Here is a 24115-nt window from a genome sequence, read left to right as displayed (position 1 = left end):
CAAATATAATAATTGGGGGAAAAAAAACACAAGCGGCAGCCAAGTAGACAAAAGAGTAATGGACTTGGGAGTCAAGGAATCTAGTTTCTAATTCCATTTCTGGAATTTATCAGCTGTGCTATTTGAATTATACAATGAAGGGGTTTGAGGAAGGGTTCTTCATTTTGTCATAGACCCTTTGGCATTCCAGTGAAAGCTTTGTACCCAATTCAGAATATTTTTAATTGAAAGTAATGCTATTTGGTTAAGTTAGTGAAAAAAAAGGTGTAATACTTTTTCCATCTAAATTCACTGATTCCTTGAACTATCCAGAACAAGAACCCACGTGATAGATTATCTCCAGTCTTTTCTACGTTCTATTGTTTTAAGATAAAGGATAATTAAAAACACTTATTAAATTAAATCCCTAATAGCAATGCCCACATGCTCTCATGATGGTCGTCTCATAAATCCTAGCAAAAAGAATCAAACAAAGGTCCAATGGCACCACAGTGAAAAATGAAAGAAAATTTTTTTTTTATTTGACTCCAGTTAACATACTCTATCTACCATACAAAAGGTAAAAGCTGCAAATCAGAGTCAGAGGCAGTTCAGGGATATGTAAACAAACAAAACCAAGAGAAATAGGAGATCAGAGGGGAAAACAAAAAGGGTTGGAATTAAGCACAAGATTACATTCATAGATTGTGTGAGTGCGACAACAAAGAGCATCTCTGAGGAATGGAGATAGATTAAGAGAAGGTGAAGCACACAGCCCTCTCAAGTGAATGGTTCTTTAGGTTAATATCCACAGATGCAAGTTTATGATCAAGAGCTATGAATTGCTGGAATGATCAGGGTTCATATCTTCTAGAAGTCTGGGTAAAATGAGTGGCTCAGAGAGGGAACAGGCAAACAAAATCTATCAGGAAGGCAAATGCATATATTTTATAAAATCTCATTCCAACCTTTTTATTCCTCTTAAAATTTGATGCAGGATCTTTCTCCCCAAAATACATTTCTTGACACTTTTTAAAAATCCCAAAATTGATCCAAAAACCAACTTTTTAAAGCTGTCTCAATAAATAGGACAATCCAACTTTTCTGCCCCCTTTTAAGGCAATTTTTTAAAGTCCTACTCAAACCCAATGCTATAATTGCTGTGAATGAAGTGAATCTGCAGAGCTAAGATAAAAGAAAAAAAAAAAAAAAAGGATAGTTTAGAAAAATGCTAATGTAACTTATCTAGAGTGGCCAATTGTGTTGGCTGGAATACCAAATACAGCTCTCTAAACTTAGACTACATTGATATAGAGTATTTGTTTTGCTCTCTGGTTGAATATAAAGTTCTGGGAAATACATCTGTTTAAAATCTTTTGAAGAAAACAAGGGGGGAGGGAAACTTGTCATTTACCTCTCATCTTTCCTTCCACACATCTGCTCATTCCATATAAGCCATGAGGCTATGAGAGCCAATCTCAGTGACAGATCAATCATAGTGGAGGCTATTGGTCAGGGGGATGGGACATATGGAGATACCAAGGGCCAAAGCACAAAGGTTTGGCAGTGATGGCTTCCCCAGGAAGGACACTGGAAAGAGAATTTCTAGAAGCTAAAAATGCAGCCCCTTCTGCTTTGGGGTGATTGGCCTCTACAGATTTCAGGACACCAAGGTGATTTTGTCATCCCTTTCCAGGGGGACTTCCAGATGACAGAGGTAGAGTAACATCCCAATATTTAGTGGGAGAAATGAAGGCGAAACAAGGTCTTCAAATGATATTTAAATTCTTCGGTGAAGTTTGGTTGGCAGATCAAAGAGCAGATGATTTTTTTGTACTGGTGAAACTCTACCCACTGGCCCACATTATGAATTTCATCCAAATACTAGGCCCCACTGTCTATGCTGGCAGGCATTCACCTGACCATGGCATAGAGAAAGCCAGTGGGCTGGCTTTGGTAGTTAGGAGGAGTTGGAACCCTAAGGTCAAGACAATGAGTACAAGTGGGCTTGTGCAATTCTCAAGGGAACAAAACTCTTCAGGATCATAGCCCAAGTCTAACAGCTCAGGAATATTCCAAGTCACACACCCAATAAATGTGCAAGGGTGCAGATTCCAGGTGGAGGTTAAGAAGCAATGAACCTTCAGTTCAATACCCACACAATATAATAAAGTGCAGAAAAAAAGGTTGTCCTCAGGGTTGCTTCTTTTTTGCTGGAAGGAGGGGACAATGTAGAATGTTGATACATACATATTTGGCAAACTCTTAACTTTTTTTTACTCTAGTCAGCGGACCAGAGGCTTGTGGTATAATAAAGACTACAATCAGAAAATCTAAAGTGAAGTCTCAAATCTGTCACCAACTGGCTGGACAATTCTGAGCCAAGTCACCTCCCTTTTTGGTCCTCAGTTTCCTTGGCTGTAAAATGAAAGAGCTGGATTCAATGACATTTTGCCTCTTTCTGCCTCTAGCTTTCTGTGACCCTTCTTATCTCCCTTCACTCTCTTCTCTCGTTTTCTCTTGTAGTTGTCATCCTCTTGGTCACTTGTATTCCTAGTCTAATGAAGACCCTCAAACTCTTCTTAAGCTATTCTCTGTGGGTGAGACTGAAGAGCACAATATCCACCACTGGGAGTCCTAGAAAGATCCAGGGGGACCCGAGAGGTTTAGTGCCTCACCCAGGATCGTAGCCCACAACACGATGTGTCAAAGGCAGGAAGGGAACCCTGGCCTTCCTGACCAGAGGCTGGCTTTAAGATACATACATACACACTCACATTCTCTCTCTCTCTCTCTGCTCCACCTCCACCACCTATTCCCTGTGACCCTCCATCCTGCTTTCACCATTCCCTCTACTCCAAAATCTTCATCCCTCCATCACTCTTCCACCATCACACTCGAGGGCAGCTGCCAGAGTTCCAGACCCCTATCTGGACAGTGGCAGGGCCAGCCCAAAGAGGGTGGTGCAGAGCACCCTGAGTGTTCTCAGCCTCCGCAGAGGCTCCCTCACCTCCCTGCCTCTACCACACAAGGCACATCCCTCTGTTGCATGTCTGAGCCCCCCATGAGCTGACCATGCTGACCTTCACTGCCAGCCTCACAAACAAGGCATTGCCAGTTGGCTCCTGAGGAAAAAGAGTCCAGGGGGACATTTGGCTTCCTGAGCATGGCCCAGGAAACGCCACTATATGATGTATAGGGAGTGACAGAAAGGGAGAAGGGGGCATCACAACTGGTCCTTCTGAGCTGAGATCCAGGGCTGAGAACTCCACGAAAAGGGAAAAGAGGAAGTTATCAACTGGTCCATGACCCCGGCTTGGCAGACCCCTCCATGGAGGGTGAGCCGAGGGACCGAGGGAAGCCCGGGGGGGGGGGGAAGGGAGGGCGGGCTGAGCTGCGGTCCCTCAGGCCCCTTAGGAGAGAGCAAGCAAAGCACCCATCACCATAGGAGAGGACAGGGGAGAGGAGTCAGCCCTTCTCAGGGAGAAATGGTGGTTAATGAAGCTCCCCCAGAGGTCCATTTTCATGGGGCAACATCCCGTTCATCTCACGGACAGGTTCTGTTCCCAAGTAACCCAAGAGGATCTCGCTGCGTCGGCGGGACAATTGAAGGATATCCTCCGATAGAGACTGCACGGTGGTGTAGCGCACATTGTCCAGGTCAAACATGTCCTTCAGGTAGTACACGATCTGATGCTGGAGATGGAGGGAAAGGGGCTATGTTGGGATTTTTCTAGTCCCTACAATCTGACTCCCATGGACAGACCCACTTATTCAACAACAGCATATTCATAGGCCCTTTGAAGGATTGCAAAATACTCAGCCAATAAAGCAGGTACTGCAAGTATTACTGTCCCCATTGTGTGGTGAGGAAATTGAGCTTGAGAAGGTTTGGGTACTTTGGAGCAGGATCATCCCGCCCCCATCCCAGACCACCTCTGCTTTTGGCCACTGCTAACACTTCTCATTTTGGCCGAATTCTAGGTTTATTTATATCCTGTCTTTATTGCCTATTCCCAATCTGACATTGGAAAATCATTTCATTCTTTTAAATTTCAGTTTTTTCAATTACAAAATGTGGGAACTGGACAGAGTATTTCTTAAGTGTCTCTCTAGCTTTAAAAGATCTCATTGTTCCTTGCTTATTGTCCTTCTCAAATCCAAATCATCCTTCAAGGCCCAGATCAAGTCCTGATTCTTACATTAAGCCTTTCCTGCCCTCCAGTGATCTCCACTCTTCTTCTGCTCTCTTAGGGTATTTGTCCCACCCAATGTAGATCTTGATTATATTTTGTCTCATGTGATTTTGCAAATGTTTTCTGTCAGTTAGGTTATAAACTTACACAGGATGGATTATTACTCTTCCATAGCTAAAGTAGAAGCATAAAGAAGAAATACCCCAGCTCTTATGGTACTTAATGCTACAGAGTGCTTTACTATAAGCACAATTAACCCAGAAAGTAGAACAATCAAACATTACTTTGGAAAGAGGTACAAAAGATTAGTACAACGCCTCATTCCCTTCTTGGAAGCTTTCTGAGGCAGCTGCCATCCCACCATCAGCCCTACCTGCCAGTTTGATTTCTTCATGGGGAATCCTAAACAGACGGGAATGCAGGGTGGTAGTGGAAAAGAAATGGAGTCCTAGAGCCCTCCCATCTACTGATAAACTGTAATGAGGTCAAAGCTCCTTCCCTGGCCAACACCTTACCTTGAAAAAAGTGCAGACTTCAGCTAACTGTGGCTTGGGCCCTAGGAAGCCAAAGGCAAGAACAGGGCTAACATGCTCCGATACGGAGTAGAAATGGGAGATGAAGCCATCAGGCACCTACAGTCAGAAAAGAGAGGTGAAATCGGCTGGGCTGATTAGAGAACCAGTTAGAAAGTACTCAATGCTCTGTGGCCAGCTACAGTTCGAAACAAAATTTCTACCCCATCTAAGAATAGCTGCATAGCCTAGAAAGGCAAAAGATAACCTCAGTTCATTGTCCAAATTGTAACTATCTTAACCATCCTGCAAGGCCCAGTTCAAGTCCTGAAGTCTCCCTGACTACACCTGCCCTCAATCTCCTCCTCCTCTCTGTTCCTACGCATTTACTATCTATACCACACATGATTGTATACTGCCCTCTACTGCTCTTGAATTATTATCTCCTCTAATAGACTATAAGCATCCTGAAGGCAAAGGCTGCCTCTCTTTCAGACTCAATGAAAGCCTGGGGACATCTTGCAGTTTAGTCTAAGTGTCTTGTGAGGAGAGGGTGTTTGGGCACCAAAGCACTTCCTGAACCTTACTCACCATCAGAAGCCTCCTCTTGGCTTTCAGAACCGACCAACAGGCAGTGGCCAGAGCCTGGACAAGACAAAACCACTACAGTCAGAGAAGCTTCAGCCCATCCCCACCCAACCAAAAGACAAACTCCCTCTGCAGGGATCCCAGAAGTCAGAATGCCCAACCTCATATTAGTAGTGGGTGTTGAAGGACCTCGGACTCCAAGGCCAGGGCTCTTTTCATTATACCAAACTTCTACCCCAGTTACGCTGAAGGTGCAGGATGTTTTGCAGTTTCACAAGTTTTCCTGCATCTCAATTTCCTCTTTGCCTGCTGGTTCTTTACATTCTCTCCAAGTTTTCTTCCCTTCCCTCCCCAAGTCCTTATCTATTCCTTCTAGACAACACTAGTCCAAGGCTTTGGCTAGAATGAAGGAAATAAATAATAATAATCCTAAATATCTAGGACCCAAGGAGCAGGTTAAGTCTGACTCAGTGGAGAATCGAGCTGAGACTGGAAGGGAAGAGAAGAGCAGAAAGAGCTATAGGGAAACTTACTGTTTCCTTGAAGCTGTCAGAGAGCCAGCGATTGCGCAGGACAGCAAGCACAGAGGAGGGGGGGTTCTCCAGGTCCTCAAAGGCATCCATGAGAATAAAATCCAGCACGATGTCAAAGAAACTCATGCATACCACCTGGCAGGAAGGAGCCAGGCAATGAGGGGGCTGGGACTGCCTAAGGACCCTCTTGGGCCTTTCTCCCCTGGAGAAAGTGACATTTCAGTTCAGGAGAGATAACAGAAATAATATTACAAGTTTAAGGGATCTCAGGGTTCAGTGAGTCCAAATCCCTTCATATTACAGATGGAGAAACTGAGGCTTCCCTAGATGATTAATGGCAGAGTCAGAACCAGAACCCAGTTCTCCTAGTTTTTTTCCCCCTGAGGCAATTGGGATTAAGTGACTTGCCCAGGGTCACATAGCTAGGAAGCATTAAGTGTCTGAGATCAAATCTGAACTCAGGACTTCAGAGCTAGTGCTCTATTCACTTTGCCACTTAGCTGCCCCTCTCCTAACTCTTAGTATATACCACACTACTTTTCATAAATAGATTCCCTCTTGCTGGTCAGCTTCAGAAACAAGTCTACTTTTGTTTTTAAAAAGTCAAGATGACCCTTGAAGAGGGTCACCTTGAAGGATTGATCTGATTTCTCCTGACCGATACAGACCTGGAACTACTAAATACCACAATCCCTACAATATTTGTTTTTGGGAAGAAGCCCTTACAGAGTTGTTCACCCTGGCCTGGGCCCCAGCCAGCTTGGGCCCTCACAGGAAGGGTTACCCCACCCCAATCTCTCAAAGCTATTGAGAAACAACCCAATTATAATCTCATGATCCATCAAGTCCTATGGGCTCACCAACAAGCCATCAGCTTATAAGCCCAGGCATGCTGTGTCCCAATTCCTGGAGATCCTAAGTAGTAAGGGCCATGAAAGCCCAGTCTCAGGGAATTCTCAGCTTCCATTCCTGTAGCCAGGGACCTCAGACAGGACCTTAGGGACAGAGAAAGGACCTCTTCTCCTTCCCTGCCACTTTATCCAATCCCACCCATTTTGGAGGCCTTAATCTCTTGGCAGCAGTAGGGCCTATGGGAACCTCCTGGAAGTTGAAAGGAATCCAGTATTATCCAACAATCTCCCTCCCTACTAAGGAGTTCTGGTAAATGGCACAAGGCTCCAAGAAGGTAGAAGCTAACAATCTGTCAAAGTCATGCAAATGCCCCAGCATCTGGGGTCAACTCACCCCTCGTCCCTCCAGCTCCAGCTGTGTGGTAGGCCAGGTCTCTGGTCTCAGGGCATAATTCAACATCTCCTCATAGCTCTCCAAGAAGCCCTTTGGGTTCTAAAAAAGGAAAAGAAACATGGGTTCACCTTATAAACAGGAAAGACTACCGGGTCCCCCTCTAAAGGTAAGAAATAGGAAAAAAGCTATAATCCTGGATGACATTCCATAGGAGCAGGCACAAGTGAGAGCGGAAGGACAGTAAGAACCGTGAGCACTAACCATTACTTATGCCTATCAGTGGCCTAGCCAGGACTAGAATTCAGGCTTTGTGACTTTTAGAAGGAGAGTATGAAGAGGCAAGGTCCATAAAAAAAGCTGAAAACCTAGATGGTAGCCAAGATGTTCAACATCCATGCAAGCCCCTCTGCCCACCCAGCACCCACAGACACAGTAACATTCTACCTTTTCAGCTTTGGTCATCAGGCCCGTCACCATTTGTTTCCCAACCTCCCCAAAGAACAGCTGGTTACTTTCATCTTGCAGAAGTCCCTGAGAGGGAAGAATGGAGGGATTCAATGGAGTGACATCATCTGAGAACTCCTACAACATTCTCCATGTCCTGCTCCCTCTACACTGGATGCTGGGACCCTGGGACATTCCACCCTGAGGTGAAGTGATGGGAATGATGACTGCCTGAAAAACTAACATATCAAGAAAAGGCCAACCACACTGCTCCACACTGGTTGCCTGGTCCCCAAACCAGCATCCCTGTCCCCCAATACCCTCTGTGTGAGTCCAAAGACCAAACGGTCTCCCCCAAGATGAGGGAAGCTTAAAAAGAAGGAACATCTTGTTTTGTCAATATCTATAGAATCCAAAGCACCAGCCCTGGCACATAAAGAGAATAGTCATTAAGTGCTTCCTATCTATGCGTCTATTTGAACAATATGCCAGGTACTAGGTCCTTAGGCCCATATATTCCAACATACAGGCTGGGAGAATTCTCCCAATGGAGAATGGGCAAGGGGGAAAAAAACCTGAAACCAAAGGAAGGTAGCAAAATTGTTCAGATAGTAGATGGTAAAGACCCCATGCTAAGTGAAAGGGTAACTTGGGACACTTCATTCTGTTGTCCCATCCCAATGCCATTGTCTAATTTCCTAGGCTCCCATCTACCTGGAAGGCCTGTCGGACACAGTGCAGTTTAGCCAGGAAGTCCTGATCACTGTAGCAACCCAGAAGTTCTGTCCTAGAGAAAAAAACAGAGAGGACGACAATATCAGTCAGAGAAGACAATCAGCTTGGGACTACTAGGAGTCAGGAACCTCAGAAAGTCTCATCATAGCTCTACTGCCAGCATTGTGACTTTAGATGGGCTGAAGTTCAACCTCCTCCACTGAGAAGGGCTTGAGAACTATGAGGTTTCTTTCTCAGAACTAAATATAATTCTGATTCATCTTTTCAGTCTTGTCTGGTTTGTGGATGGGCTGAATGAATGTATGAATGACTTAAGATCGATCAAACTACAGACTGCCCCTGAACACAGAGCACATTCCTAAAATGAGACCTCTATAAAAGGAAAAAAAAAAAGTCTGTGTGTGCATGTATGTATAAATAGGTATACATATGCATGTATGTGTTAATAGATATAGTAATAGAGACTGGACCTATGAATTCATTAATATAATGAAAATCTGAAAAAGAAAACTCTTTCGAATGCAGGGCAGAACTTTCTCTGCAATCTATACATTTAGAGAGTTCCTAGAACTTCAGTGATTTGCAGCCAGTCATGTGTGTCACAGGTGAAACTTGGAGCCTTGCTTTCAATTCCTCTCTATCCACTCTGCCAAGCTTCCTGAAAAATTATTACTAACAGTGGATATATTTTATAAAACATTTTTACACGAGCCTTCACTGAGTTCTCTCCAACATCCCATCATGTGAACATGACCTCGAAGTGCACTGGTTCAGCCAGTGGATACAAGCTCTAGTCAGCTCTCCACAAAGCAGCCAAGAAGCCATCTGAACAGAACTACAAAATTTTAGAATTATGTGACACACCCAACAAATAGAACTCTTTAAGCAAAAAGTGGATGGCTAACGGGGAAGAGCCTGTCCTCTCCTGAGATGGCACTTCTACATAATTGTTAAGCAAGTTTTTCCTGATATCAAGCCTAAACTTGCTTCTTTTTGCAAGTTCTACTTGTTGCTCCTGATCTTACCCTCTGGGGCCCTGTGGGGCACAGACACTCCTAATAGCTCCAGGGCATAAAAGAGGGGTTGTGGTCAGATTCATAGAAGGATCTCTGAAAATAACAGCACACAACCCCTGAAGCCTGGAACACTGCATCCTCCACCCTGGAAACAAGCCCTACTTTAACAGAGTTAAAAACCAAGTAATAGGGGGCAGCTAGGTGGCACAGTAGATAGAGCACTAGTCTTGAATTCAGGAGGACCGGAGTTCAAATCTGGTCTCAGACACTTAAAGTTCCTAGCTGTATGACCCTGGGCAAGTCACTTAACCCCAGCCTCAGGAAAAATAAAAATAAAAACCAAGTAATAAACTAGGAAAATGAGCAGAAAAAAAATCAAAAAAGTTTCTGACCATTGAAAGTTATTATGGTAACAAGGAAGATCAAAACATACACTCAAAAGATGATAACAAAATCAAAGCTCCTCCATCTAAAGCCTCTAAGAAAAATAAAATTTGGGCTCAAGTCATGGAAGAGCTCAAAAGGCACTTTAAAAATCAAGCAAGAGAGATAGAGGAAAAATTAGGAAAAGAACTGAGCCACAAAAGGAAACACCGAAAGCTAATGAAGAGAAGAAAAAATATCATGAAATATCTCATTGAAAAAACAATTGACCTGGCAAATGGATCCAGGAGAAATAATTTTTAAATTATTGATCTACTTGAAAAGACACGATCAAAAAAAAGCCTGGACATTATCTTTCAAGAAATTATCAAGGAAAACTGGCCTGATATTTTAGAATCAGAAAGTAAAATAGAAATTGAAAGAATCCATCAATCACCTCCTAAGATTCCAAAATGAAAACTTCCAGGAATATTATAGCCAAATTCTGGAACTCCCAGATGAAGGAGAAAACATTGCAAGCATCTAAAAAGAAACAATTCAAGTATAGTGAAGCCATAGTTAGGATAACACAAGATTTAGAAGCTTCTACATTAAAGAACTGGAGGGCTTGAAATATGATATTCCAGGTTACAGTGGAACTAGGATTAAAACCAAGAAATCACCTACCTAGGAGTATAATCCTTCAGAGGATGATAAAAGAGAGGGCACATTGGGGGAGGGAGTGGTCATTAACGAAAACTTTTAAGGAGGGACGGGGTGAAAGGAGAGAGAGAGAGAATAAATGATAAGGGGGAGGTAGCAATCATAACTAGAAAAAATTTCAAAGTAAGTTTCTCTGAAAAGGTTCATTTCTCAAACAGGGGGAACAGTCATTTAAAAAAAAATAAAAACCTTAACTCAATTGATAAATGATCAAAAGATATGATCTATGTCCAAAGGGCTATAAATTCATGCCTATCCTTTGATCTAACAATACCACTACTAGGCATGAATATCAAAAAAGATTCAGAAAAAAAACGAAACTGAGGGTTGCTCATCAATTGGGGAATGGCTCAATAAACTGTGGTGTGTGTTTGTGATAGAATACTATTGTTCTATGGGAAATGACAAGAAGAATGCTCTCAGAAAAACAAAATGAAAACCTGGAAAGTCCTCCATGAACTCATGCAAATTGAAATGTACTGTACACAAAGTAACAGCAATGTTCTGGGATGACCAGCTATGAATGTCTGTTGTTCTCAGGAATACAATCATCCCTGAATGCTCTGAAGGATTTATGATGAAAAATCCTATCCATACCCAGAGAAGGAACTGATTGTATCTGAATACAGATCAAAGCATTCTCTCTTTCTATTTTTTTTACTTAATTTTCCTTAAGGATTTTTATTTTCATTAGGGTGAGAGTTGATTTTTTTTCACAACTTGACTTTTATAGAAATATTTTATGTAACTTCACATACAGTATCTTAATTGCAGGGGGGATATGGGAGAGAACCCAGAACTCAAAAAGTTTAAAAAAAAAAATGTAATTTTTTATTTTTTTGCTTTGAATATTAACTGATATTAACTTAACCTTTTTCTTGAGTGTTTCTTTAACTTTTTCTATTGACAGAAAACTTTATAATAAAAGCAAAGTTTAGATGTTTCACCCTTTACCTCTCTTTGAGAATGGTTAAAAAGATGAATAAAACTAGTAGTGCAATCATAAGTTACCTTTATGTTTTTTTTAAGTTAGATGTGAAGTGAAATGTGCCTTGTAAGGATTCAATACAGTACAATAAAGCTATGACCATGCCACAGATTCCTAGAGCCAGAAGAAACCCTGAAGGAACCAAATGAGTATTTAAAGCTAGAGCCTTTCTGGTATCACAAAGTCTTTTGAGTCAATAAGATATCTGGGGCACAATAGGCAAGAGGCAAAAAAAAAACCAAGCAAAACAAAACAAAACAAAACTATCCCATATCCCAAAGTAGTAACACTTATAGTTTGCTTTCTGTCACGGTTCTTTGACTGGGGACAAATGCACTACTACAAAGTAAAGATGAGGTAATTTGAAGAAATGTGAAGAGAAAAAGAGAAAGAACTTCAATTTTGTAATGATGGCCTTTCACAAACTTATTTAGAAAAATCATTAATTCCTACCACAAAAATCTGGTTCAATTTATAAAACACTAAAGAGGACCCTAGCAACTTCTGCAGAACACAATGGCTTCATATGATAGCTTGTAAGCCTCCAACTCAACCATCCAGAAATGCTTTTTCTGTTTTGACCATTGCCAGGAATTCATACTAATAGGAGCTTATATAGCATGTGTATTTAAAACTCTTTCCCAAAATTAAAATCTGCACATATTTAATTTGCCATCTAGCTAGTTTTTTTTCTTTTCTCTTTCCTTCTTTCCTAATCTCTTTTTTTCCTCATCAAGTTCTTATTCATCAGTCTCATCAACTTCATAGACACTACATTCTGACTCCTTTTTCACCCATTGCAGTCTCTTATTTCAATAGATCAGAGAGGCAGCATAGTACTAGGAAAAGCCAAATAATTTTTCTTTCCCTCAATTTCCTAGTTTTTAAAACAGGGAAATTTGACTAGATGATATATTCAAACACACTCGGAATCTTATGGCCCTGTGAAAGTGGAAAGGCAGTATGGTGTAGTAAATGATGTAGCAGGCTTATAGTCAAGAAAACCTGGGTTTGAATCTCACATCTGACATTTCTTATGAGACCATGGGCAAGTTATTTAGCCTCTGAGCCTCAGTTTCCTTATCTGAAAATGAGTGCCTAACCTCATAAAGTTGATGGTGCATTCTTAGGCTCAACAGAAATAATAATGTAAAGTGTTCGTGTAAAGATGTAAAGACCCTGATGCTCATGAGGCTCTAAACTTTCTTTTCCTAATACCTTGTAGGGTAACATCACAAATACCTATCCTCATCCTAGTTTTCACCTTCCACCGTATGGAAGTGAGATGTCAGGCTCCTTAGGTCTCTCACCTGAGTGTTCGACATAGAACCTTCCCTTCTTTTACCAATTGCAAGGCTTCCTCATATGCTGCAGCTGGCCTAGAGAGCTGGAAAGGGAGATGTCCAGCTTGTAAGGAGTCAAACAGCTTTGTGAGAAAAACAAAGGAGAAAAAGTCAAAATTAATCACCCTCCCAAAAAATTACAATTTGCACCTATCATATAACTAGTTCTAGACTGGGAAGGATGAGAAATACAAAAGAGTCCTGCGTTGGTGACTCTCAATACTGATCTTATGTTTTTTTGTTAAAATAAAACCAGTTATACTTGTTAACATAACTCTCAATACAAACAACTAGAGAAAGGAATCACTTAATCTACCCCATCATTATATAAAATGATAGTACATAGTGCTGCCAAATTCCTAAGTTCTTTACCATAGTGGAAGGAGCAAGACGCTGAGAGTTGCAAGATAGGTTCCTTTACTGACTCACTGGGTGATCCTGTGTAAATCACTTTCCCTAGCTGGATCTATTTGCTCTTTTCTAAAATGATGGAGTTGGACATCCTAGACACTTTTCTTAGTCCTATTCTAGTTTAGAAGGATTAATACTGGGAAAAGAAACCCCCAGCCCATACCCTAGCTCTTCCTATCCTGGGCAATACCCTCAAGTCACCTCTGCAGCAGAAAAGAAAGAATCTTCAGAGGAAAGACTGTCATCATCTTCCTGAAGCCTCAGTGAACCTTCTGTCAGGGGCAGCATGAGAGTTCTCTCTAGAGAAAAGGGGGAGAGATGAAATCAGCCAAAATTTCTTAGAACCTGGATCGATCATGAAGAAAAGATCTTGTGTCCTTGTTCCTTTTCCTTCCAATCTCTTTGGGCATACTGTCCCCATAATCATTCTTTCTGTCTGATTTCCACACTATCCCTTCAGGGAATACCATAAAATATTAGCATTGGAAGGGACCCTGAGATATTAAGTTAAGCTGCTCATTTTACAGAGGTGGAAATTTGAGTCCCAGAAAAGGGAATATGTACACTACAATGTACATATTTTATCCAGTCTTAACTTCAAGTAAGTTTTCCCCGGTATAATATACCTGGAAGGACTGTTTTGTTTTTCTCTGTGTATTTTCCTTGTCTTTCATGGAGTAGGTGCTTAATAAATGCAATAATGTAAATATAATGCAAATAAACTAATTCATAACCTTTAAAGCCCTATATAAATGTAATCTATTATTCATTCTGTTAGACCAAGAACATAATATAATTCAGCGCAAACAGTCTGGCTGTCAAAAAAAAAAAAAAAAGAGAGAGAGGGGAGGGAAGAGAGGAGGAGTCAAAGGTGGGAGGAAGAGAGGAAGAAAGAAACAGATAGAAACTTTAAATGGTCAAAATACCACCACAAGAATCTGTTAGGCAACACTGAAGGAACTCTGTGTGTGTATGTGTGTTTATAAGCCTCCAGGGAAGAAAGTGGGAAAGTGGGTATTAGAGCAAGACCACTCAATAGAAATTGACTTTGAATAGAAATTAACTTCTAGTTTTGAGTCTGTTAATATCTACTGATAGATATTATCAGTATCTTTCTTTCATGAGCAAGTTTCTTTAGTCTATAAGGACTTAGTTTCTACACCTGTAAAACAAGCTTAATATCTCAAGTCTCTTCCAGTGATAACATTCTGTGTCATTTCCTGAAAGGACAGTTTAGAGATCATAGAGAAAGAATGATTATGGAAACCATATGCTGAAGGAGAATGGAAGGAAAAAGATCAAGGAGACAAGATATGTTCACAAATTACCAAACCATGTCGAACTACCTCTTACCCGAAGATCTCTACTTCAGCTCACCTAGGTCCAAGAGCATACTATCTGATGGGAATGTCGAGCCAAACTCTTCCTGGAGGTGGTATGCCCGGTGTAGTAGAGATTCTAACTTTTCAGCAAACTCCTTTTTCTGGGACTCTGGCTTTAAACAAAAACAATCCAACATTAACTTCTTCCCCACCAGGCTCTCAGAGCCAAGGTTCAATGGACAAGAAGCAAGAAGCCCTCAAGTTTCCTCACCCATCTAAAGCTCCAGAAATACCAAGGGGAAAAAAAAAAAAAAAAAAAAAAAAAAAAGAAAGAAAGAGAAAAAAGAAGCAGCAGCCAAATCCCAAGATGTCCTGCACTTTCAGCAATGGGCTCTAAAGTTTATGGGAAGGGTCATTTCACTACTGAGGCAGGGATAGATTTAAGATAGTTTTGCCTATTTGACACGTTGCCTCTCTGACATGTTGCATCAAGGAGAAACTATTGGAAAATTCAGCCCAATGATTCCTCTGCAGAAATAACTTATCAATCATATAGCAAAAAGAGTGGGTCAACCAAAAAGCTCTTAGTTTAAATGAGAAGCTATGGTTATAACTAAGTGGTTTGACAATATATTCAGTTCAAAGTGGGATTTAGAAGGAATGAGGAAGAGTTTGCTAGGCTTGGTCTCACTTAAAACACTAGAAGTTGATGCAGCCATATTGGGGTTGCAGAGACTGGGCAACCCTGGCTTCAGTTTCTTGTAAATGATCAAGATGTGGATTAAATACTTCACAACAATACTGCCTAGGCAAAGGGAAAACAAACGGGAAGGATACATTGAGTACAACACCACAAACTAGGAGACAATGAGGAATCTTCTAGCAAGAGACAAAGGACCTACAGTACAGCAGTTTACAGCAAGATAAGTCAAACTGATTTGCAGAACAGAGTTCTACAGAAGTTTGCTAGGTTTAAGTGTTTTACATTTTTCACATTTGAAATTTCTAAATTTAGTGTCTTTTTGTCTCCCAATTACTCTTATTCTTAATGCAAATGTTCTAATGTTACATTTACTTCTCAGAATTATGAAGAATAATATTCAAAAGTAAACAGCAAAACTTTTCAACTTGTGCAAAGATCTGTAAATTTTTTGGTTAATGTAACGATTCTGAAGCTTTAAAAACTCCTGACTTAGAACACTAGCGCTAATGAGGCCAAGGTCATAGGATCCTCTCTCACAGATCAGATATTTTGCTGTTCTACAGTCACAGACTGACCCCAAACCAGCTGCTCACAGTTGTGTCCTTGATTACAAGCAAGCCAAATGAAATATAGATGGATAAATCAATGTACTTGTACTGCAATTGGGTCCAGCAGTGGCTACTGAGTTAATCCTATCCTTATCACACATAAAGACAGCAGTCATGCCTACTTACTGCTCATGATTTGGGAGAAAGCCCTTCCTGTTTTTATCACCACCACCACCAGGATCTCCTTACCCCATCCCACCCAAGATAAAAATACATCTACCTCTGAGAGCACCTCAGAGATGGTCTCTGGATTCTTGAGATGGTCCCAGGGTGTGGGGGTGCTAGTACTGTCTCCCCTCTGTCCAATACTCAAGGCCTGCTCCCATTTCTGCAATGCTTCCTCAAACAGCTCCATTCCTGTGAGAACAAGGTAAAGTAGTTAGTTTACCTTCTATCCACACCAATTGGGTTGAAGGAAACACTACCTCTTTCAACAACTCCACTAGGAAATTAAAGATGAAGCTCTTCCCTCCTCTTCTAGTCTCCAACAAGCTAATTCCCACTGATGCTCAGGGACAATAAATCAAGATGAATGTTATCAAAAGACAATGTTATAAGCAATCACTAGCATTCCACCTAATATGTTCCTAGAAATGACATTTTTAGGTGGAACAATCTTAAATCAGTTCTAACTGCTTATCTATTGTTGTTTTATTCCCTTCTACCCTGACATTGGTAGAAAATACAGAATGAAAGGTACAGATACAGGGAAGGAATCCCAGGTCAAGATATTGAGTAAATATAGCAAGAGAAAGTAAAGGGCACCTGAAATGCCGGGAGGTAAAAGAGCCCACTGGTTTGGAAAATGACCTTATTTCTCTTTCACAGAAAGGAACAAGATTTCTAGTCAAAGAGAAGTACCATGAGGGAGATCACCTACCACCCAGAAGAGCATGACAGGGTCTCAAAGAAGCTACAGGGGGAGAAAAGGAGGAGGCCCTGCAGAAGACTGCAAAGAAAAGTTTATTCTGTACCTTGAATATAGAGGTTCTCTGCATTTGCATCGCCAGCAGCCCCTGCCTCTTCAGTCACTCTAGCATCCCAGGGCCCCGAGGATGCAGCTGTTGGGCTGGAGGAGTTCACTGCTACCATCTAGACTCCAAGAACAGGAAGAAAATCCAAAAGCAGAATACTCAGTATCAAGGCCTAAAATCCTCTTGGCCCTTTAAGCTAAGGATCTGACCTAGATCCATGACTGCTACAACAGAAATAGATTTACTTTCACTGCACCCAACAAGCACTGGGCCCAAAGCACAGCAGGGTTTTGTTTTATCTTTCTTTCAACTATTAGAGAACAAATGCCTGTACATTTCTAAAAGCTTCCAGACAAGGGGCTGGTGCCATCCAATATATACAAAGCTAACCTATAGCCCGTCTTCCACACAACCCAAATACTGCTTCCCAAATACTGTCAGAAGTAAAAAAAAAAAAAAAAAAAAAAAAAAAAAAAAAAAAACTAGGCCAGATACTGCACATGAAGCTGGAAAATTCTTCATTCTGGCATTTAAGGTCCTCCCCAAACTGGCCTAACACTCCCTCTCCATGAACTCTGCCAGGCACTCCTGTCTGTGTCTTTGCTTATGATTTTTCCTCCTTCCCCCTCCTCTCTTCTCCTTGGGAGCTCCAGCTCAAGCCCCCTCCACTATCTTCTCTGATAATCATACCCTACCTTGTACTCCATGATACCTAAATTTGAACTATATTGATGGAACCTATATTAACATTTGACTTGTCTTTATTTATTTCCCCATTTAGATTGTAAACTATAAAGCATTTTTCCTTTTCTTCTGCTTTTGACAGTGGTTAACCCAGGTCTGAATATATACACTTGTTTTAATTAGAATGCCAGAAAGATCAATGTTATTCAGCCTCTCCCTATAGTCAGCACTCCTGGACTGCACACTAAATCACCCAGGCCCCAAGATAGAGCTAGAATACTCAAAAGGAGTCCTCACTGAGGCCAGGCTGTGAGAGGAGCCTGAGCGTTTGCTGGGCTCAATCGAGGAAATGCCACTCAGGGTGTCATTGCTCTTGCTGCCAGGGCTCTGGACCCGTCGGCTGGAATAGCCTGTGAAATACAAAAGAACAGAGAAAACTGACACCAAAAACTGAAAGTCTCCCATGCCCACCCTCAATCTTTGCACATCTTTGAGTTAATCTTACTCTACTTCCTGACCTGGCTACTGGTTACTCCTCTGCTCAGAAATCTTCAGTGACTTCCCTACTGCCTACTAAGTTTAAACCCTTGTGTTTGACATGTGAATGCTACAATTTACCTTTCTAGCCTTATTACTTCCTCCCATGTAGTACTGTATGCTAAACCCAACACGATTATTCACTGGACCTTGATTGTAACTTTATATGTATGCTGTTACCCCTACACCTGAAGGTCTCTCTTTGTCCTCCCCTGTTCAATGTTATAGTCATTTTTTAAAGCTCAATTTAGGGGCTACTTTCTCCATGAAACCTTCTCTTCAAAAATAATACTGCATATTACAAGTATATTTATATCTAATAGATTGATTGTAAGCTCTACAAGGGTAGAAGCTTATTTTTACAACTTATCTCCCCCAACACTCCAGCACAATGTTCTGTACACAAATGTTTAGTTGAACTGAAGAGGCAGAGAGACAGAGAGAGAAGGGAGGAGGTTGGAGGAGTATGGGTTTATACCAATTATAGATCTAGGATAAACTAGAATACACCCAGCACTGAAAAACAGCTGCTCTCCCCAAACAGTACTTTCTTTTTAATCAGCTATTTCTGCTAACTCCAGGCAGCCCAGCTATGGTATTCCTTTCAGGCGCTGCCTCAACCCAACTGACATTTCCAACACAGACCACAACTTTTCTTGGGATGCCAGGATACCTCAATTTTCAGCACCCCAAATCTACCTTTCTTCACTGATGAAACTCTTCTAGCCATGAAGATCGGGATAGGAACAGTTCCAGGCTTCCCACCTCCTTTCTCAGGAGCAATCTGTTTCTTCCGTCGTCGGCGCCGCTTCAGTTGATGGGCAGCTAAAGCCAAGGCTACTGTCCCTAGTGCTGTAGCAAAGAGCACCTTCCGCAGGCCGGGAGATAGCCGAAGCTGAGAAAATGCCGACTGCCCCCAGAAGTAGGGAGGAAAAAGTTCAATGAATAACTCCCACCTGGACTACAGCTTCCCAGGCAGGGATCTGAGCTACTAAGGGAATTAACCCTCCAATTCCACTACTGAATGGCATTCACTTCTAGGAAGGAACTCAACAATCTCCCTAGAAGTAAACACCTTTCAATTTTAGAATTTAACATAATTCTTATAAATGCTAATTAATGTAAGAAGAATTCAGGAAGTCAAAATGGCACTAGAAAGGATCTCATTCACAGAATCAAGATGGAATTCTTCCATCTTCATTAACTAATACGTAAATACTACTTCACATTTTGGTTAGCATTTTATTCTTTTCAAAATACTTTTACAATTTACTGATCCACACTATACTGTAATGGTCAGCAGGGCAAAATTACCCCATTTAATTGATGGGAAAACTGAGGCTTAAAGTGACCTTTTCCAAGCCACAGAGAAACTTAGAAGCAAAGCTAAAAATTTCCCAAACTCTCAAATCTTAATCCACCACTCTTTCCAATGCCACAGAGGCTTTCTTGGGCAAGAGTTATCAGAGGTTAGTAGGTAGACAGCAAACTACAGAGTGATAATAGAGTCAGAATTCGAAAAACCTGAATTCACATCCTGTCTCAGACAGCTGTTTGGCTCTAGGAAAATGACTCCATACCTCAGTGTTCCTCATCTCTAAAATAAGGGAGTTGGACACGATGCCTCTAAAGTCCCTTCTCTTGAATTTCTTTATGATCCTATTTGCTACAGCCATGCTAAGATAAACTTAGGAAAGAAAATATACCTACTGCTCATGGAATATTGGAAACTAAACAGAGTAAGAAAAATCTCACCAGAAACACTGTTTCTTACCTGTCCAAAGGTTGTGTAGAGAAACACAGGAATCTCTGCCACCGTCATGGCCAAAGCTTGGATCATGGACATGCCTTCAGTTCTTTGGAAAGCCATCCCGCATTAGAGCTACAGCTATGAGTGTCCCAGAGTGGGAACCCCAAGTTCCACAGTGGGAATGGCTTGGAGGAATGCTTCAACTCACTGCCCACAGGGCCACAGTCACATTCTCATTCCTAAAGGAAGACTCCAATTCCAAAGTGCCTTTGCAGAGCTAAAAGGATAATGTAAGAGTCAGTGAAAACTTGGAAAATATTATCTATTCTGAGTCAAGATAAGTGATAAGTCACCTGAAGTTCTATTAAGAAACAAAGAATATTCTCTCTTGGGACCAAATAGCCTTGGCACTATTACCACTAGCACAGGAGCTACATGTACAGTACTCAGTGCTGGGGGGAAAACTAGGAAGCAACTCCCTTAGATATATCCTCTTCTTTTCAAGAAATTCTCAGAATCTACTTAACCCCAAGCAAGGGAAGCATTCTTTGATACAACCTTCTGAGACAAAATTCTAAGCTGGATGGACCACAGGACTAAGGCAAAGGGGTATGTGTGCACATTTGAGAAAAGGGAGGGTGTTTGTTCTCGATGGAGAAAGTTCCTGGGAGGGAGGGAGTAATGTGGGAGGAAGGCCCTAAACCAGATGAGAACAGATCAGGGAAAGCTGTGATCTGCAAACCTAAAAGCCAATTGCATGGTATGGTCTCCTAAGACATTGACCTGTAAGCTATTCCATGAACATCAGACTTTCAATATACCAAGTCTGAACCCACAGAGAACTTATACGACTTCTTATCAAGCTGCTTATACCACCTCAAGAACTTCTTAAATGTGTATTAGAGACCTTAGATCATAAGGAACAACCTGTGGCAGAGCAGGTATAATAAACACCAGAATTGAAGCCTATGTGTCCAGGCTGGTGACCAAATGTTACTCATTAAAATGTTAGTGATTTAACTCTTGGAACTAATAATTTAGTCATTTTGTCAGTCAACATTTATTAAGTGATTATTACATTCAAAGCATTGTGCTATAAGCTCTAAAAAATTACTGGCATTTTAATCACATGACTATTTTAGGAACCAACCCAACTATAACCACAATAATTCCCACTTATGAAAGTCTACAAAAGAACTTTCCTCACCAAGAACAAGTTGATGTTTTTATTCTGATGGGGAGGTCCCCAGGAAGCTCAGTGACTCCAGGACCACATACCTAGGCACTGTCAGGGTCAAGATCCGAACTAGGGTTTCTCCAGACTTGAAGTGCATCCCTCTATCCTAGGGGCTAAGAATGGGGATAGGGTAACATAGTGTCCTGGAATAAGTTATAAGCTTGGTGTCAAGAACACTAGGATTAAGATCCCATCTCTCATACTTTCTAGCTGGATGACCATGGGCAAGTCATTTAACCTGTGTTTCAGTCTGCACATCTGTAAAATGCATGTTTATTATGATTCTCAATTTCAAGGGAGAAAACTCTGATGATGTAGGAGACAGGATGGTGCAATGAAAGAACATGAGTTCTGAAGTCAAAAGATTCTAATTAAAATTTTACCTCTGGAGTTTACTACTTATGTTACTTTGGGCAAGTTAAAAATTCTTGGACCTCTGTTTTTTGATCTGTAAAATAAAAAAATTGGACTACACAGTCTCTCAGGTCTCTTCCAACTCTAGATCTGCCACAGTATATCTTATAAAATGTCAATTATTCTTCCCATTATTCAACACTGGCTCTCAAAGTTAAAAGAGCTAAACAACTAAATGTATCTGGCTCCTGTAGAGACAATGTAAAAGACAAGTAAAAAACATAGCCCAGAGAAAAGTAAATTTTACCGGCATTATCTAAAAAACTGCTAATAATATTTAAAACTACAAAGTATCTTGGAAGCTAATTTAGTCACCTCATTTTACGTGAGAAAACTGAGATCCAGAAAGGTCTGAATGATTTGTCAAGGTTAAATATCTGGAAAGTAACATCTGGGATTTGTTCCCAACCCCAAATCCAGTGATCTTCAAATACACTACCTAGAAGTTTACAGATGTGTAACCTTTAAAGGCCCTTCCTCAGCTGACTATGTAATTATAAAAATAAGGTGCTTAAGACCTGAGTTGTCATTCCCATGACTGCTGAGGCAATCTGGACAGAAAGTGCTAAAAACAGCCATGGGATCATTTCAGGTCAGAACCAGAAGAAGAGGTCACTACATTCCCACAAGAGGCTCCAGATCCTTCTTCCAATAGCTCAGCCTCCCACCCAAAAACACCATAGCTCAACTCTTTGAGGATCACTGGATTGTGAGTGGTCTTCCAAGGCCAAAAATGGGTATAACATCTGTCAGATGACAAGAGGGTTCAGCTGTAAGAGAAAACTGGACACAAAGGGAAAAAGCTGCTTCTTTCCCCGAATGTCCACAGGCAGAATTCAAGTATTAGGCAGTGAATACCAGGAGCCTGAGGAAAGAGATGCCCATCTTATTAAGGAAATTTACTGCAAGGAAATTTAGGAGCTGGACATGACTGATGCGATGTGGGCTAGGCCACCTTCACTGCACAAATGAGGAAACCAAGGCTCAGGCCTGGGATGATCTGTCCAAGGTCACACAACTAGTAATTAGGGCACTGATTACATGAAACCAAGTCCTCTGAATCTAAATTCAAAACCCTTCCCGCTATGCCATTCATTCACTGAGGGAATTCTGATTTCCTCCACAAAGCCAGTATCTAGAGATGCAAGCACAGCACCCCAGAACTAGCATCTAGGGGCCTCCAGAGCTGTAGATCCCTCTCCAGTGACTAAATTCACAACTGGCAAACCAATAGTTGGGGGATAGGTGGACCAGGTCCCAAATCCTTGTGCAGGCTGTCTTAGTAGAAGGTCTGCAACAAGGGCCCCAGGCCAGGTCCCCATCTTCTGTTATCTTCGACTGGAGCACTTCCTTTGAGGCCATGACACCCTTCCCTTCTAGGGGGTCAATCTTTTCAGGGTCAAGCCCTTCCCAAGTTAGTTTTCCCACTCACACCCCGTGCCCCATCTCTCTCCTAATATACCCCTGTCCCACGTACCATTTCTCGGAGTCACTCCAGCTCGGATGGTTTCTCCCCAGATCCCGACCCCATACCTCCCCCAGTCTTATTACACTTAATCCCCGCCCCCCCATCGCAAAGCTTCCTACATCCCTCCCAAGAACTTTTCTAGCAACCTCCCTCACGTTCCCTCAGTCCCCACCTTCCACTTAAGAGACAAAACCCTCCCTCTACCTGCCCCGCCCCTACTACAAACCTACCTTCCCCCTCATACTTCGACCTTGGGCCACGCCCCTCCCAGGAGTCTTTCCCTTAGCTACAGCCCAGATTTATTTCCCAGCATCACTTTCCCTAGAATTTCCTCTACATCTACCTCGGGCCTCCCTCCCCTTCAGCCCTCCCAAAGCCCTTCGACCACCTGCAGCAACCCCCACAGTGAGCCTTCTGAAAAGCCCCTTTCCCCCCACGATAGCCCAGCAAGCCTCCGATGGACCTCTCCCTCAGCTCCGAGACCCCACACTGAGCTACCGTCCCCCGTGTTGCCCCAAGCAAGCCTCCCCACCTTGAGCAGTCCCTCCTGCCTCCCGGCAGAGTTCTCCGCCAGCCTTCCCCACCTCCCGTGAGCCCCATCCGCGGGGCCTAGACCCCTCCACCTTGAGCCGTTCCCCTCCTGCCTCCCGGAAGCAAACAGGAAGCTCTCCCCCAGCTCCAAATGAGCTCTCATCTTAGTCCCGGGTCCCCCCAACCTTCCCACTACCTCAGGCTCCGTCGTCCCCTCTCCCCCGGACCCAAGCCCGCGGCAACTTGGTGGTCGCGGTCTGCCCGGCCAGCCTCGAAGAGCCGGCCGCTACCACGGCTTAGAATAATAGAGGCTGCGGGGGGTGGACCGACGCCGCAGAGGGGAGCTCCCCAGATCTTACCGGGAGATCCATCGCTTCAGAAGGGCAGCGTCTCCTTCCCCGGCGACGCAGCCAAACTTGATGCCCTGTCGAAGAGGCGGGACATGCCTTCTTAAAAAACATCGACTCAGACCAATCAGAGTAGCGATTTCTCCAGTCTTGAGCCAATGAAGAGGAAGAGATTAACCGGTATTTCAGTCTCCGCCGTTCCACCCGCCCACTACCCGCACTCCGTAGTGTGGTTGAGTTGTAAGAGTTCCGCCCCCAAGGTTAAGAGGCGAGAAGCGTTGCTGTTGTCATTTTCTATTGGCTACATGGTATTGATTGATAAGAGTAGGTGGGGCTACTCTTAAAGGGACCGCGATAGAGCTGGAGAGAACTGCAGTATAATCTTCGGTATAGAAATTGGAGATCCTCATCTAGGCCATGCTGTTATAGAGGCAACGACGCTTGTCCAAAAGCTCAGAGTTGTT

The 24115-nt window shown here is 42.3% G+C and overlaps 1 protein-coding gene across 3 annotated transcripts; it reads right to left on the bottom strand.

Annotated features, from left to right (window-relative positions):
* Nucleotides 1–499: 499 nt before the first annotated feature.
* Nucleotides 500–23766, bottom strand: MIGA2 (mitoguardin 2). 3 transcript variants are annotated; one of them, XM_074284942.1, is made up of 17 exons: nucleotides 23664–23745; nucleotides 20862–21004; nucleotides 19679–19931; nucleotides 18670–18814; nucleotides 17665–17777; nucleotides 16684–16801; nucleotides 15930–16066; nucleotides 14454–14571; nucleotides 13278–13375; nucleotides 12633–12748; nucleotides 8212–8284; nucleotides 7498–7584; nucleotides 7054–7152; nucleotides 5809–5943; nucleotides 5279–5332; nucleotides 4691–4807; nucleotides 500–3675 (listed from the first exon to the last, which is right to left on the bottom strand). In XM_074284942.1, exons 3-17 carry the CDS (start codon nucleotides 19772–19774, stop codon nucleotides 3475–3477), a joined length of 1707 nt encoding a protein of 568 aa, XP_074141043.1. In that variant the 5' UTR covers nucleotides 19775–19931; nucleotides 20862–21004; nucleotides 23664–23745; the 3' UTR covers nucleotides 500–3474. The 3 variants fall into 3 exon arrangements, with proteins under 3 accessions (XP_074141043.1, XP_074141041.1, XP_074141042.1); XM_074284940.1 differs by having other exon boundaries at nucleotides 18604–18814; nucleotides 23664–23744; XM_074284941.1 differs by lacking the exon at nucleotides 20862–21004 and having other exon boundaries at nucleotides 18604–18814; nucleotides 23664–23766.
* Between the last annotated feature and the right edge of the window lie 349 nt (nucleotides 23767–24115).

The sequence above is a fragment of the Sminthopsis crassicaudata genome, chromosome 2 (genome assembly GCF_048593235.1).
Source record: "Sminthopsis crassicaudata isolate SCR6 chromosome 2, ASM4859323v1, whole genome shotgun sequence".
Classification (NCBI taxonomy): Eukaryota; Metazoa; Chordata; class Mammalia; order Dasyuromorphia; family Dasyuridae; genus Sminthopsis; species Sminthopsis crassicaudata.
Note: the sequence above shows the minus strand (reverse complement) of the source record. Positions and strands in the feature narration are given on the sequence as shown.

Coding starts and splice junctions, on each gene's coding strand:
- MIGA2 (XM_074284941.1), bottom strand. CDS start 19,774: ATGGCTTTCCAAAGAACTGAAGGCATGTCCATGATCCAAGCTTTGGCC. Junction 13,376..14,453: donor TAGTATGCTCTTGGACCTAG/GTGAGCTGAAGT, acceptor CCTTTTCTCTAG/AGAGAACTCTCATGCTGCCC. Junction 7,153..7,497: donor TGATGACCAAAGCTGAAAAG/GTAGAATGTTAC, acceptor TTCCTTTTTTAG/AACCCAAAGGGCTTCTTGGA.